Source organism: Oncorhynchus gorbuscha, linkage group LG10, assembly GCF_021184085.1.
Source record: "Oncorhynchus gorbuscha isolate QuinsamMale2020 ecotype Even-year linkage group LG10, OgorEven_v1.0, whole genome shotgun sequence".
NCBI lineage: Eukaryota > Metazoa > Chordata > Actinopteri > Salmoniformes > Salmonidae > Oncorhynchus > Oncorhynchus gorbuscha.
Window position 1 is genome coordinate 72,190,473 of NC_060182.1, and position 16,325 is coordinate 72,206,797.

At 45.0% G+C, this 16,325-nt stretch overlaps 1 protein-coding gene across 1 annotated transcript in view; it reads right to left on the reverse strand.

Annotated features, from left to right (window-relative positions):
* Positions 1-1,539: 1,539 nt before the first annotated feature.
* LOC124046497 (protein unc-79 homolog) overlaps positions 1,540-16,325 on the reverse strand; it is a 45,419-nt gene continuing 30,633 nt past the window's right edge. The window contains 22 exon segments of the mRNA XM_046366922.1: positions 1,540-1,808; positions 1,915-1,956; positions 2,068-2,145; positions 2,562-2,765; positions 2,924-3,107; positions 3,345-3,520; positions 3,759-3,848; positions 3,971-4,048; positions 4,153-4,257; positions 6,696-6,806; positions 7,821-7,889; positions 7,994-8,167; positions 8,955-9,040; positions 9,139-9,251; positions 9,431-9,469; positions 9,600-9,740; positions 9,858-9,960; positions 10,070-10,186; positions 12,459-12,560; positions 13,291-13,889; positions 14,199-14,880; positions 15,027-15,176. Coding sequence (XP_046222878.1) covers positions 1,620-1,808; positions 1,915-1,956; positions 2,068-2,145; positions 2,562-2,765; positions 2,924-3,107; positions 3,345-3,520; positions 3,759-3,848; positions 3,971-4,048; positions 4,153-4,257; positions 6,696-6,806; positions 7,821-7,889; positions 7,994-8,167; positions 8,955-9,040; positions 9,139-9,251; positions 9,431-9,469; positions 9,600-9,740; positions 9,858-9,960; positions 10,070-10,186; positions 12,459-12,560; positions 13,291-13,889; positions 14,199-14,880; positions 15,027-15,176 — 3,632 coding nt within the window. The 3' untranslated portion in view covers positions 1,540-1,619.

The window sequence follows — 16,325 nt, forward strand, 5'->3', positions numbered from 1 at the left end:
GCTGGCAGATGCAGCCCCGGTGCAAGGGGATTTCACTTGATTAAACACACACACACACATAGGAACACTGTTGCAGAGAGGCTATTTGTTGAGCCAAGCACAGAGATTGATGGAGTCACCTGTGTGTGTGTGTGTGTGTGTGTGTGTGTGTGTGTGTGTGTGTGTGTGTGTGTGTGTGTGTGTGTGTGTGTGTGTGTGTGTGTGTGTGTGTGTGTGTGTGTGTGTGTGTGTGTGTGTGTGTGTGTGTGTGTGTGTGTGTGTGTGTGTGTGTGTGTGTGTGTGTGTGTGTGTGTGATCAGACAGCACTCAAAGCTGGTGACTCATTTGACACACGCCTCTCATAGAGGATCCCTTTACAAAGTGCAGGCATAGAGGAGTTATGAAATATGATACATTCTACAGTACTCATCTAATTCTGCCCTGCTTGTTTTCATTTTGTGTCCGACAACCATGGCATTAAATAGCTTCTTAATTCAACTTAAAAATAAAGGGGAAACAATGTAGAGAAAAAAAGTGAGTGAGATCAGGCTTTGAATATAAATATATTAAATATATTAACTATACGGTAGCCCAGCTCTCATGTGGCGTGGCATTCCCTGACAAGTGCCCTTTCCATAATGTTATTAGATTCCACAACAATGCTTTATCATGACAAACCACATTAGACCAGAGGTAACTGTATTTGGTCCATGTCAGTGGAAAATGATGGCTAGGCTCTACAGGGGGCGGTCAACATGGACGAGCTTGTCTTGTTTACCTCCCCTGTTTGGTTTCATCCTGATCGAGTTACAACGCTGCTGCTTTTGTTGCTACTGCAACCCACATTGTGTCTGATCGATCTGGGCTCTGATGGCGAGAGGCAACCTGTTGGAACTGAGCAGAGGAAGAGGTGAGACAGGAGCCCTAAAGTCTAATTGGATTTACTGATAAGATATATAGTATGATTGCTAATGGTTTCTTCTGAGCTAGGATATGGGTGGTTCCTATACAGTCTTTGGGTTTAACAGATCCTCTTGCAGTCATTTAGTTTTCCCATAAACCTTAGGGAAGATATACTGTAGTAGTTACTGTGCAGATGTGCAATCATATCACACTTTGTGCACTTTAACCGTCCTCTGTAGAGATGACAGTGACAACAATATTTAGAAAATGTGTCTTGATTTTATTATTTTTATCAGGCTTGCAACTGAACATATCGATATAGACCATGAGCATCACCAAGTGAACAAGTCTGAGCTTCAGCATTCCTCATCCAGACTATCATCTGCTGCTATATATTCTCTCCGTCTGTTCTGACCTCTGATGCAGCATACAGCATGTTGGACATCTAACCTGCTATCTACAGAACTGTGATCCCCCTCCATCTGCACACCTGCCCAACCTGTACTCACCTATCCTTTCATTGCACCGAAGAATAGTATAGATATACAAAGTGTGCTGAAGATGATTACATCTGAAGCAGTGTCTTAAGACGGTGAGAGTCAGTTTATGCAGGAGTCAACTTCCTGATATTTATGGTCAGGCAGGCAGCAGATGGTCAGGCAGGCAGCAGACAGATGCATGCTGGTCCTGAGGAGGACTGGGTCTTGGAGGATCTCCCATAGTGAGAGGTGGGCAGGTCACATTGGGTAGAACTGTGAGGCAGCCTCGGATGACTGGATTTCCACCTGGGCCATCTTGAACTGTGTGCACTGCAGCCACTTGCGCAGGGCGAAAGGCAGGGCCCCAGCCGCCTGGCCCTGCACACACTGGTGGTTCACTCTGTTCTGGATGGCCTGCAGCCGTAGCTGTAGACCTGCAGACAGGTGCTGCATGGGACAGGGTGAGAGTTTTTTGTTCTGAAGAAAATTTGAGCATCTATATCTATATATAAACATAATACAAATCCTATTTGAATTGCAATTTAACTCTTACCTTTAGGTTAGATTGAATCATGGGCAACCACATAGGTATTAACTGATGGAGAGAAGAGGGGAGTTTTGAGTTGAAATAGAAAGCAACATGAAGAGGCAAAATAAAGTGTAAAATCAAATGTTAGGGGAAATTGAGGGTAAATGCCCCTCTTACCTTCACAAAGATAGTTGAGTTGCATTCTTGTAAAGCCTCCATCAGGCTAATGACATGTAGACACACCATCTCCACCATCTTGGGAAGTTAGAAATAACACATTTGTATTACTGCAAGGGATCAGAACATGATTTATGATCACCCCGCTTCCAAATATGAATCAAAATATATCATGGTAAAGCAGATTCTTAGGGCGGGATTCAATCTGACTGTGTATTTGGACAATGCTTTAAAGGTTATTTCCGATTGGGCTTACATAACAGCAATGTCCTGTCAGACACAACCAGGATCTGTTTGTGCTTTAGCCAACTCCTCTGACACATTTACAACTACCAAAATATGGGTAGTAGTTTGCCGAGGTGACAATAGCCTGGCTTTACATTTCATATTCAACTGCTGCACATATCTCCATGCACATATCTCCATGCACATCCTATTTCCAGCCCACCCCCTCTTGCAGCTGACAGAGAGATAAGCGTGTGGATCTTCCTCACCACTTTGTTGTGGGCCATGAGCTGCAAGATGCTGGGTGTGACGCGGCTCCAGAACTCCAGGCCGGTCAGAATGGCGTTGGAGGAGAACTCTGTCTGATTCTGGTTCTGCAGGGCCGGAGTGGCCGCCGACTGCTCACAGTAAATGGTCCACAGCTGGGCAAACATGAAGGCATGGAACAGGGAGCACATGTGCAGCACTGACGTCTGCAGACAGAGGATGGAAAGAAGAGAGAGGTCAGTGACACTTTGGTCTTTATCTCATCCTAGACTTCAGTTGAGGGAGGACAAATAAAAAATCTTCATACGTTTACGTAGCATTTACTTCAACATTTATGCATATAACATTTAGACATTGTCCAGACCTTGGATTGTTCAGGGAAGCCGATAAGGATGACGATGAGGTGGTCAGCGATGTGTGAGCCAGCGTCCAGGGGGATGGGCATACAGGAGGTGGAGCCCTGGTGCAGGGCATAGTGGGTCAGGGAGCCCAGGAGCAGCCAGGACAGCTGGCGGATGTGGGACACACACTCAATGAACTCCTTAGGTCTAGGGAGAGGACAGAGTTTAAACACTTTTTGGGCATACATTACAGTCTTGTTAGACTCCCAATGTATTGTAATGACGTATAGAAGCACTTCTACTGATAGCATTCCACTAAAAACTACAGAAATCTAACTGGTCAAGTCTGCTATACCATTTGTGACATATAATTCTATCTTCATGGTTATTAATAGTGAGATCACTGAAAGTGACATCTGTGCTGTGACTGTCTGTGCCTCTCACCCCTGCTGCATGGCGGACGGGGGATGGTAGAGCCAGGGCAGATAACGGATCACTGCCTTGTTGTCACGGTGATTGCCTTTGCTGATCTCCATGGCAGCTACCTGTGCCAGGCCCACTTTCAGGTTCCCTCCGAACGTGTCCTCGTGCAGTGGCTGACAACACGCCTTCATATGGCTCTGGAGAGTGTCACATGATCACAGGATAGGTCACATGACTAGGGCCTGGCAGTGACACCACTCTCAAGGTGTGGTGTCTCAGGGAGAGTTGGGATACGCAAACATTTTTCCAATTCACACCTGCGTATAATACACACTTGTACATGTATGAAATAGGACAAATATAAGCACCCACCCACATGACGAGATGGCTAGAGGTGAGACTTATGTAAGACAGGTGAATGAGGAGGAAACTCACTTTTAGTTTGGTCAGCGTGTGCATATCTGCTATGAAGTCTAGAAGTTCACTGATGTATTGCCTCATGCATTCCATTGCTGCTGTCGTGCACTGAGAAAGACAGAGAGAATAGCGCAACAATCAAAAGGACAATACTTGTATCTCATTTGGTTTCATTAGGTCATCATAAAGGGACCCATAGAACCAATGTAATGTATGATGTACTCTCTTACCCCTGGAAGAGATGAGATCATGTGCTTTGAGAGAACAGTAGACTCTGCTAGCCTCGTACCAATATCTGAACAAACAAACTGACAACATACACGGATGCAGTTAACATAAATAAATATGCAATCTTAGGTACTTTGGAGTTAAAGTCTTTTCCACAAGTAGTTCTGATTGTACAACTGTTTACCTGGACCAGCAGTAGCAGGTTAGTATCGGGTAGAGGAGACTTGAACTTCAGAGCCTGTAGAAGCTCCAGCACCACAATACGAGACATATAGAACTTATCTCGCTCCTGGGCAAACAAAACACACCAAATAGCTCAGGATAGAGGAAATAAGGATAGTGGAGAGAGAATATAGAAAACCACTGTGTACAAATGTTGAATTAATTTTAGAGGAACCATGTGAGATAAACTCTTAGGCATACTGGGGGAAGAAGGTTTGCCGAGTGGTTGTCTTATTTAATATCACAGGGTTGTGCACTATATCTCTCTGCCTCTCCAGTGCTCATACAGTGTTGCCTGTGTGTACTGGAGTATAACGGCTGTATGTGTTCTGAATAAAGACAGAGAGACAGAGGAGCTGATTAGCACGGCACCCAGTCTAGATCTCGTCTCTCCCAGAGATCCAGTTCAGATGAGCCTGTCAGCCTGAGAAGCCACTGCTCTCTGTTAAAGCATCCCCTGAATACAAAGCTCTGCCTGCTGCCTGTTTACCAACTAGACTGTCATCCTCTCTCTCTCTCTCTCTCTCTCTAGTATACTTATGGCATAGCATACAGTAATTACCTTATTATCACCTTATTATACACATTGGTAGTGGTATATATTGGTTCATACACTACACTACAAAAGTATGTGGACACCTGCTTGTTGAACATCTCACTCCAAAATCATGGGCATTCTGGGAAGGCATTCCACTAGATGTTGGAACATTGCTGCGGGGACTTCCTTCCATTCAGCCACAAGAGCATTAGTGAGGTCAGGCACGGCAGGTAGCCTAGTGGTTAGAGCAATGGACTAGTAACCGGAAGGTTGCAAGATCGAATCCCTGAGCTGACAAGGTAAAAATATGTTGTTCTGCCCCTGAACAAGGCAGTAAACCCACTGTTCCTAGACCATCATTGAAAATAAGTTGTTCTTAATGACTTGCCTAGTTAAATAAAGGTTTAAAATAAAAATGTTGGGCGATTAGATCTGGCTTGCAGTTGGCTTAACAATGAATCCCAAAGGTGTTAGATGGGGTTCAGGTCAGGGCTCTGTACAGGCCAGTAAAGTTATTCTACACTGATCTAGACAAACCATTTCTGTATGGACCTCGCTTTGTGCACATTGTCATGCTGAAACAGGAAACCCATTTCATGAAGCTCCCGATGAACAGTTGTTGTGTTGATGTTGCTTCCAGAGACAGTTTGGAGCTTGGTAGTGAGTGTTGCAACCTAGGACAGAAGATCTTTACACGGTATACGCATCAGTCCCATTCTGAGAGCTTGTGCTTGCTCCTAGACGTTTCCACTTCACAATAACAGCACTTACATTTGACCGGGGAAGCTCTTGCAGGGCAGAAATTTGATGAACTGACTTGCTGCAAAGGTGACATCCTGTGATAGTGCCATGTTGAAAGTCACTGAGCTCTTCAGTAAGGCCATTCGACTGCCATTGTTTGTCTATGGAGATTGCATGGGTGTCCACATACTTTTGTATATATAGTGTATATTACAAAATAAATGATTGCCTTCTCATTAGCATGAAATCCCAATACATGCAGTACAGTTGATTTGGGGTCACATTTGTTAAAATGTTCAATGTATAGTGCATTAGTGATAAAACATAACTTCCCAAACATTCATATGTCTACAATAACCCAATGAAAAATCCTCCTTAAACTTGTATTTGAGAAAGCTCACATCATAAGACTAACTGCACAGGAAACAGTTAAATAGACATTATCAGTCATGTTGACTTGCATATTGAGAAACGGATGTTATATAGCAGGGATTTAAAAGGCTAGAGGAAATCAATAGAGCTGGAGACATAAAGCATGGTGCTGTGACAGCAGTAGCAGGGGGAGGATCCATCATTCCTGCAGCAGGAGACAGCCAATGCCCCAGCTCTAACAGAGGGAGGCTTGCCCTCAGATACACACCATACATCCTCAGCCCAGAGCCCAAATTAATCATGTAAATCAATACTGGCTGATTGCCTACTTAATCATCTGTGACACACAGCCACCTTGCTGTCTAGCGGGAGAGGCTGGGGATAAGTATTACAACCAAGAACTACTGTATACAAAGGTCTGCAGACATGATTTTATATTTAACAATTTGTGAAAGTTATATTTCTGTATCAAATGCGCAAGTTAGTTGAGTAAATCATGCCAAACAAAATGTAAACATTTGGTCAGAGCTGATACAAATTACTCCCATGAATGTGAACCTCTTCTGCACGTGTGCAAAAATTCTTTGCACAATTGTTCAATCAGCAATCAGTCCTTATTCATGCATAAAAGAGGTCACTTCTGAGTTGCTTATTGTAAAAATAGACCAAGTAAGAGGCCGAGAGCAAGGACAAAGGAGAGGTCGAGGGGCCCATAGAGGAAGATAGTGCAGCTCTCAGTTAAAATGGAAAAAGGTACAATAAAGCAACAAATGTGATCAAATTAAGATCCTACATTTGTACATAATAAACAAATATACAAATATCAAATGTAAGCTAACCTGTACATATCTTACCTTATTGAAGGCTTTGTAGCAGAGGCCACACAGCTCCACCAGGTAAGAGAGGCTGAACACTCCATACTGGATGACAAAGCTCAGCAGTTTGGAGAAGGGCTCCAGTAAGCTCTGAGGAAGAAGAGGAAGAGAGGGAGTTAAGGGTCAATGTCTGGTGGGTGGGTGAGGGGATCTTACCACACCAGTGGTTTTGTTATTTTTTCTGCTTATTCTAAATGAGTAAGACTTCTGGGTTCAGTCATGCAAATGACTGTCAATGTGAGTGAGCTGTTCCACTGACCACTGAACAAGATCTCAAATCAAATCAAAAGGTTATTTGTTGTAGACTTAACCATGCAATTGTTGCTGACGAGCCCTTCCCAATGATGCAGAGTTAAAAAATGATCATAATAAAAATAAAAATAGTAACACGAATAATAAAATGCTCAATGGAGCTACAGTATATACAGGCAGTACCAATACCAGATCAATGTGGAAGGATATGAGGTAGATACTATGTGTACATGAATGCAGGGTAAAGTGACTAGGCATCAGGATAGATAATAATAATAATAGTAAAATAAAGAACAGAGGTGTGTGTGTTGTGTCGGTATCCGCATGCGCGTTTGTGTTATGTGTGTGTGTGTGTGTGTGTGTGTGTGTGTGTGTGTGTGTGTGTGTGTGTGTGTGTGTGTGTGTGTGTGTGTGTGTGTGTGTGTGTGTGTGTGTGTGTGTGTGTGTGTGTGTGTGTGTGCGTGTGCGTGCGCGTGCGCGCGTGTGTGTGTACGTAATGTTGTGAATGTGTGTGGGTTTATTGTGTCAGTCTAGTGTGTGTGTATGGTGTGTATATATAGTCTTGTGAGTGTTAATTGAGTCAGTTCAAGATAGTCTGGGTAGCCATTAGTTAACTATTTCGCATTCTTATGGTTTGGTGGTAGAATGTGTTTCGGAGCCTGTTGGTCCGAGAGCCAATGCTCAGGTAACGTTTGCCGGACGGTAGCAGAGTGAATGTAACCAATCAGAATGTAACCAATCATAACCTGCTCAGGGCCTGGGATAGGGTTACTTATGACACTCAAATGAAGACTGACCTCACCATTTGGTTAGTAGTCCTAATGTATATCAAGAAAACACAGACTGACTCACCCGGGTTGCACTTGTGGTGGGGATCTTCAACAGGCAAATGATGATCCTCAAACTGGAGTCCAGGGGACACTGAGAGAGATGTCATCACATTCTTCATAAGGCTATAGCTCAATATTGATCACATTTTTTTTTAAACAATCAATGCAGCCTATATGCAGAGCGAGGTCCAGTACCTTCAGAGGCAGCACAGAGGGTAGTTTAGTGAGGAAGGTCTGGAACTGATTGCAGATGGTGGTCCACAGGTTGCTGGGGGAGTCCATGGGCAGGGCCTCCATGAAGGTGGCGATGTTCTCCAGGCAGTGCAGCATGGTGCCCCCTGCTGGTAGACTCTTCTTGTTGTTCAGACCCTGAGGACAGTGGCATAAATGATAACAGGGTTACAATTTATTGCCGTAGAGCCCTTACCAGCTGTAACAATTTTGTTTAAAAATATATTCTAAACGTGGTTTGGACTATTGATTGTTATGAGCCAAAGGAGTGAACTGAGCTAGACTATCATAAGTGCTATTGCTTTAAAATTGTAACAGTGTAAGATTGCTAAATAAAACAAACCAAGTTAATAGTGCAGAGTAAATATTGGGAATAACCATGCAGAGGCATGCTCTTCAGCAGTACTCATTATCTGCTTTAGTATCACGCTATCCAAACAGCAGTGTTAGTCTTGTCAAGTTATACAAGAGCTCCTCCTGCTGGATACATGATGAAAGTGAAGATTTTTCTTGAGACTCAAGACAGAGGGCTCGATTCAATTCAAACTCTGGAAGATGTGCGTTGTTGCGCGATTGAAATTTAAAGGTAATTTCCGATAGAGCCGACATATGCAGCATTTACTATGAATGCGAAAGAAATGATTTTAATGTCAATCGCGTTGTAACGCTGATCTTTCGTGTTAGCGATTGAATCAAATCAAATTTTATTTGTCACATTTGCCGAAAACAACAGGTGTAGACCTTGAAATGCTTACTTACAAGCCCGTATACAACAATGCATTTTTAAGAAAATAGAGTTAAGAAAATAATGACAAAATAAAATAAAAGTTAAAAAATAAAAAGCCCATACACAAACACACACTGCATAGAACCTTCAGCCAAGTGCTGAGCTTTAAGCATTTCACTAAGCAGGAAAACGTCCCACCTCCAGTAGCTGGTTCAGTGCAGCCACAGAACTCAGTTCATTAAAATCAATCAGGGAAAAGGCCAATGTTCTCAGAAAACCTCCATCTGAAAATGCACAGAAAAGAATGATGGTAAGGATCCAACCATGTCCCTCAGAGGAGCTGCTCCTAACAGCAGACATGTTGTGGTGTGTATGAGTAGACCTTTAATGTTGCTCTGGAAGAGCTGGGGCAGGATGCCATTGGGGGCCAGCTGATGGAACACACAGCGGAGGAACTGCTTAGCCACACCTGCTGCGTTGCCAGGGATCAGCATGCTACACCAACAGAAACATCAACAGACAACAGAACGTCTGCACCTCATGTTGGCATATATTCTCATTTGTGTACAATAATACAGCCAGTGTCAACAAATCATCAGCATCCACAATACACCTGAGTTTAGCACACACAATATAATAATATACTTAGTATGTCTGGTTGTGATGTGTCATACCTCTCAGCTTGCCCAGAGAAATTAGCACTAGACGCCAGCCTGAAAGACACGAATCTGAATTTAACATCGGAGACATGACAGAGAGTGTGCAAAAATGTTACTGAACAATCAGGTTTGTGTATGTCGAAGTATAATAGGGTTGGTGCAGGAGCTGCTGTAGTTGCCAGACCTGCCCACAGACTGCATGATGTCCAGCAGCAGTGGAGCGGCCTGGTCGGGGCTGAGGTGGATGAACATGGAGAGCACCACCACTGCCAGGCCCAGGGTCTCCTCATCATACTCCTCTAGCACCGCACCACAGTCACGACACCTGAGTGACCACACAGTATTATCATTAATAACACTGAATAACCATTCATGTGCACAGTGTCTGCGATCCTGAATGACACACCAGGCAGTGTTGGTGGTTGGCGGTAGGTTCTCTCACCTGTCAGTCATGGTGGTGGGCTGGTCATCAATGAACTCCTCAGGGGCAGGCACAAACATGCTGACTGTACTGGGGGCAGATAGGAGGCTGGTCTTGGTGGGGCCTGTAGAGATAAACACTAAAATCAGCACAGTCAAACCCAATCATTAAAAATCTGTTTAGATGTTTTTCCCTCTGGAGAGGTGTACCAGAGATAGTTAGCAGTGACTAACCTGTCTCCCAGGTGCTGATGTTGTGAGGGGCACTGGACTGGTGCTCCAGCTGTCTCTTCATCAGCTGGCTCATGGTTAGAGCTCCCAACGAGCCTCGCTTTGCCTGACGGTACTGAGCTGGGGGTGCGACAAACACACACCCAAAGAACTGAGCTGCCTGGTACTTTTCCTCTATCGCCACTATTTTAATTTCAATGTCTGGTTCACTTAAAGGGCAACTCCATCACTTTTCAACCTCATTTTCATTATCTCCAGCACAATGCCAGTGCCAACATATGTGACAACGGTGCATTTCTACCTTGTGCTAGAAACTCATTGCAGGTTTTGAAAATCCCTGTTTTTTACTTTTAATTCTACCCTGTGATATCACAGAGAATCATTTTTTTAGGGTCTTTCTTCTTATATTTTTAACCACTGATAGAAATATGCTGTTTCACATGTGACTATTTTCAGGAAACTAGGCGTGTGTCGCATGTTACTACTTCACTGGAGCACCATTTGAACATAAACTTTTTTGGGACAGAAATGCCTACTGGAACATGTGACCTGTCATGTGACCTGTCATGTGCCTTAATAACAAACTTGTATGTGAAAAAAATGTAAATAAAACATGTCAGCAACTTTGTAGCTCAACACTGATTGGCTGAGATAATGAGGGGCTGGACATGCTGAGAGATGAGTTTGGATTGGTCTGCATGTAGCACACTACATGTCTATAATATGAGCTGGTCAGTATGTGTAGGTAATCCTTTCTAACGCAGCTTTTTTTAAAGATATCACATAGTAGAACTGCATAAGTGCTCTCCAATTTCTGGAGGACCGAGTTTTGAAATCAGTGGAATTAGAGCGTTTGATTGTAAATATGCAGAAGGAGTCGAAAAAAGAACACACAGAAGGCTGTTGTATAAAACACCTGTCTCTGGATTACATCTTCAAACTAAGGGCAACCATGGCATCCGTGACAGAGAGGGAGAAGCTTCCATCCATATATATGGGTAAGAGAGTCCAGCTAGCTACAGTTTGAGATATTACATGTTTCTAATTTTGTCAGAAAGTCATTTTCATTTCAAGTTAAAGTGTACTGTAGGGTAGTAACGTTATGAGTTGGGATTATGGTTCATTGTTTAGTTAGCTAGCTACATGTCTAAACAAAAGACTCCACTATGCAAATACCTATTTCAATAAAATGTTTATGATGTCACTGCGACATCTGTCGCTGGCAGCTGATAAATTCGCTCTGGCAACCTATGCCAATTTCAGAGAACTTTCGTCTGAGTGTGCCAAAGCACAGAATAACTGACACATTTATGAACGCTCAACACCCGTTGAATATGGCCCGGTGTTAGTAAACGTTGCCAAAAAAATGTAATTAAATTGTAGCCAGCAGCACAGTTGCAGTCACCAACGCTCTGGATAACATAACAGCCTAACTAGCTCTGCAAGGGCGAGTAAAATGGTCAGAGTGAGCTGTTCTCTCATTGGTGTCTGGAAGTAGCTAGTCAAAGTCAGCCAGTTAGCTTGGGTGCTTCACTGCTGTTGTTAGGTCAGAACGCTCGGATCAACCCTACTTTTTGTCCAGAGTGTCCTGTCTGCAATCTGAATGCTCCGAGAGTGGAACACTCTGAATTTACGGACTGCCAATTTTTAACACACCCGTAGTATAAACTAGCCTTTAGTCTTGAAATCTTTGGTTGTTTAACACATAGCCTCACATGTGAATCACTAAAGAGATGGGTGGGGCTAAAGCTGTGAACGATGCTGAATGGGTGTAGACAAAGAAGGTACCAAAACATTCAAGGGCCATTTTCTCAAAAGTGGGGTAACAAGTTTATCAACTTTCAGAGCAGAATTACTTTCCCATTGTTCCTCAACTGCAGTGTATGTACCATTGTCTAGCTCTGAGTCTCTACTTTTATCTAATGTTTAAAAAAAAAAACCATTTCAAATTTTGCAACATAAGACCAAATCGAACCGGTCGGTCACATAATGTAGACACTGGTTTGGTGCTGGAGATGATGAATATGCGGTTGAAAAGTGGTGGAATTGCCCTTTAAAGCAACTGTCAGGAAAATGGGGGGTAGAAGACACTCGCAGAGGTAAATATAAAAAGGAAATGATTTAATGGCTTAGTTGCGTATATTCATTAATTTATATATAGTCGGATTGGTAGAATCCTGATCTATTGATCAGAAAAATAAAATAACCATGAAAAAACTGCACTGGTGTCTTAATAAACAAAAGGCAGAGAAAAACACTACAAAAAAGGTATTTTACACCTTTAAAAGTCAAGGCCAAATGTCCGAACAGTGTAAAGTTCCTGGTGTAATGACCACACCTGTTTTTGGGGGTGATTTAAACACATGACAATGTGGAAGTATTTGGATCCTACTTGATACTGAAGAGCGGTTGCTTGTTTCTGGGATAGCAGCTTCAAGGGTGGGGGCTGAGGCGGATTCCCGTGGCTTTTCCAGGGTAGACAGAACTTTGTGATCTGCAAGGCAATGTGGGTGAGTGATGGTGCGGAATAGTGGCTGCTTCAGCATCTCAGCCTCCTCCTTACCTCACATGTAGACAACTGGTTAGCGCATGGGATGCTGCAGACACCCAACGCCAATACAAATGTAGTGTTGAGCTACAAGTAATTAACTGCAAGTATACATTGAATCCTAGTGAAAGAGCAATCGAAAATGAAGATGTGGTTTATTGATGTACTATTTAGTAAAAAAATACATTTCTCATTTAGGCTATTACTAGTTCTTATATGGACAGCTATTTATGGAAAGTGTGTTGCAGTAATTTGAAGGAGCTCTGTTTCTCAGACTTTCTTTTACAGTAGGCTTTTCAGAAGTTTACCATGGGTTGGAATGGAAAAAGGGAGAGACAAAGCCACAGGACAGGAAACAACAATGGTGACCAGTTGACTAAAGATTTGAGGTAGCATGGATATGCGACTAGACAATTTATATTTTGTTCATGTGGTTCTGCAATTCTAAGCAGACACTTTAGTAGAAAACTTATTTTATCAATCATATCTCATAAGCCCCTCAAACCTTAGAGATGTCATCACTGAAACACGCATACATCCAAAGGCACATTGTGCATGAAGTCAGCATACTTATCTCAGGGGCACAGAAAAAGGATAGAGCAGCTGTAAGTCCATGCAGAGGGACCCCTCTCTCTGGACTTAGGCTCCTGTCTCCCCGGACCCTGGTCTCTCTTACCTGTGTCAGTGGGCTGCTCACCCAGCTTGTCCAGGGTGTTGAAGGAGATGTCTAGGTACTCTCTCTGGATGGCACTCACAGCTATCTTCCTCTGCTTGCGTTGCCGGGGAACTATCTGGATCTTAAACTCTGCCTCGCCGTTCTCATCATCATCGGGTTTAAAGTCACTGTCATCAAGGTCCTCATCATCTTCTTCATAATATTCCTCTTCGTCGTTGTTGTTCCCCTCCAGAGAGGTGAGGGGTTCAACTGTGTCCTCAGGGATGTCCAGGAAGATCATCCTGCCAGAGGGACTGGTCCCCAGACCCACCCCTGCCTTCAAGTCCTCAGGATGCACAAAGTCATCCAGGGAGGTGTCAGGGACAGCAGGGGTCTTCCTCAGCAGGTCCCTCTTCTGTTGTAAGCTAAGAGTCATGGGGCTCTCCAGGCCAGGGTGCTCTGACCGGTCAGGCAGCTCCAGGGAGGTGGTGTGGGTTGCATAGCGTGGCCTCCTCTGTAGAGGCTGTTGGGGGCTTTCTTTTGATGGGGAGTCTGTGGTCCTCTTCTCCTTAGAACAGTCCTCCACGCTCACCTGCACCATGGGGGACAGGCACACGGTGCTTCTGCTGGCAGGGGAGGCAGTGGGCCTGGCAGGGGAGGCAACGGGCTTGGCAAGGGGGTTAGCAGACCTGGCCGGGGAGGCAGGGGGCCTGGCAGGGGAGGCAACGGGCTTGGCAGTGGGGGCAGCAGACCTGGCAGGGGAGGCAGGGGGCCTGGCAGGGGAGGCAACGGGCTTGGCAGGGGGGCAGCAGACCTGGCCGGGAGGCAGGGGGCCTGGCAGGGGAGGCAACAGGCTTGGCAGGGGGGACCTGGCAGACCTGGCAGGGGAGGCAGGGGGCCTGGCAGGGGAGGCAGGGGAGGCAGGGGGCCTGGCAGGGGAAGCAGGGGGCCTGGCAGGGGAAGCAGGGGGCCTGGCACTCCCATTCAGCCTGGGGCCCATTACCATGTTCAGGTCAAACTCCTCGTCACTCTCCACGATCCTCAGTGGTGGTAGGGGCTCAAACACCAGGGAGTCGCTGTCGGACATGGAGAGGATGGAGTGCTTCTCTGGGATTGAAGTGCAGTCGGAGGAGAGGTCAATGAGGTCCTGGTCCTCCTTCTCTGCAGAAGAGCCGCCTGTAAGAGGGGAGTCCAAGTCGGCCTTGTCCTCAAACGTCTCCATGCAGCTGAGGCGCACCTCTGGGATGACAGGCCTGGAGCAGTCTGAGTGGCCCCCCCGGGTTCCTGAACGGTCCTGGTGGTCACTGCCCTCTGCTCGGCCTGAGGAGCCGTCTGACGAGCCCTTCCCATGGCCCCCTGTCCGCCTGGGGTGGGAGGTGGTGGAGGAGGGGGGCCCGGGGAGACCATGCTGCAGGTCACAGCGGTCTATGCAGGACTTGCGTCGGTGCTCGTCCAGGTTGTAGAGGATGGAGTCAGTGTTGGAAATGTCCAGGGACTTCTGCTTGTGCATAGCCTGCAGACGCTTCTTCCTGGTGCTCTCCTCCCTCACACAGTGCAAGATGTTGTCCTGCACTGCACTGGCCTCGCGGTACTCAGACAGCTCAATTTCACCTGACGCAGACAAAGAGAGGATCAAAAGATAGATCATATCTGATTGGGAAAATCTGTGAATGCTCAATTCATGTCAGCGAAGCATTTAAGTTCAATTAATGTATTTGCTGGATAAAATAGGTCATCCTTTGAGACGACTTTCATACTTTTCTGGGCATTCAGCTCTACCGGCTGGTACTTGACAGACTTGCTGCCACCGATTCTTTTCAGACGGGCAAAGAAGGTCTGAGACTCCTTGTTGCCTGCTCCAGTTGGTGTGTCATGAACGTCAGACTCATCAAACACACTGTCCTCCTCTGAAAAAAACATCATACACATTACAGATCTTAATTTCATCAGTCTTTTGTTGCTAACTATTTTCTTGCACTGCTGGAAATGCGGATGAGCTTTGTGATTTACATAAATTCACTGAAAACCCACATTAACACACAGTTATATTAACAGTATTGCCTTTTCACGCAGACTATTTTTTGGCCAGCTAATAACCTAACCACCGATCAAGCAACATTATGGACAAAATTTTCAAATCCTGTTACTGAAGGATTATTTTGCTGCAACAATATAAGTCAAATTAAGATCCTACATCTGTATTTTTGGGCTTTGACGGAGACTTGGATCACCCAAGAGTACACTGCTACTCCAGCTGCTCTCTCTTAATTTCTCCCATAGTCCAGGAGCATCTGGTCATCGTGGTAGGAATCTCCTATGTGGAGATTAAATTTTTTCTCCCTCCCTCACCTGTCCATCTCCTCATTTGAAGTCCACTCAAGCTTAACATTGTAGTCATCTACCGCCTACCAGGTGTCCTTAGAAAGTTCCTCAATGAGCTTGAAACCTTGATAAGCTCATTTCCTGATGATGACTCACTGCTCTTCGTACTTGACGACTTCAACCTCCTGACATCTGCCTTCAATTCAATCCAACTCTCTCTTTCCCCTCCTTGCCTCTTTTGACCTCAGCCTTTCCCAGTCCCCTCCCACTCACAAGGCAGACAATATGCTTGACCTCATCTTTCCCAGTGCCCTCCCACTCACAAGGCAGACAATATGCTTGACCTCATCTTTCCCAGTGCCCTCCCACTCACAAGGCAGACAATATGCTTGACCTCATCTCATCTTTCCCAGTCCCCTCCCACTCACAAGGCAGACAATATGCTTGACCTCATCTTTCCCAGTCCCCTCACAAGTTTTCTTTTCTGTCTCCCTTTCCTCCAACCCTAGTCACTAAGCCCCTACCCAGATGGTCATGAGCCGTCACAATCTTTGCTCTCTCTCTCCCACTACTTTCTCCTCTTCTATTCTATCATATCTCCCTTCTGCTAAATCCTTCTCACTCCTGTCTCCTGATTCTGCCTCTTGGACCCTACTCTGCGTGCAGCTGAGCGAAAATTTTAGAAAACAAAACTTCCGGAGGATCTATCATCCTTTCACTCCCTCCTCTCTACC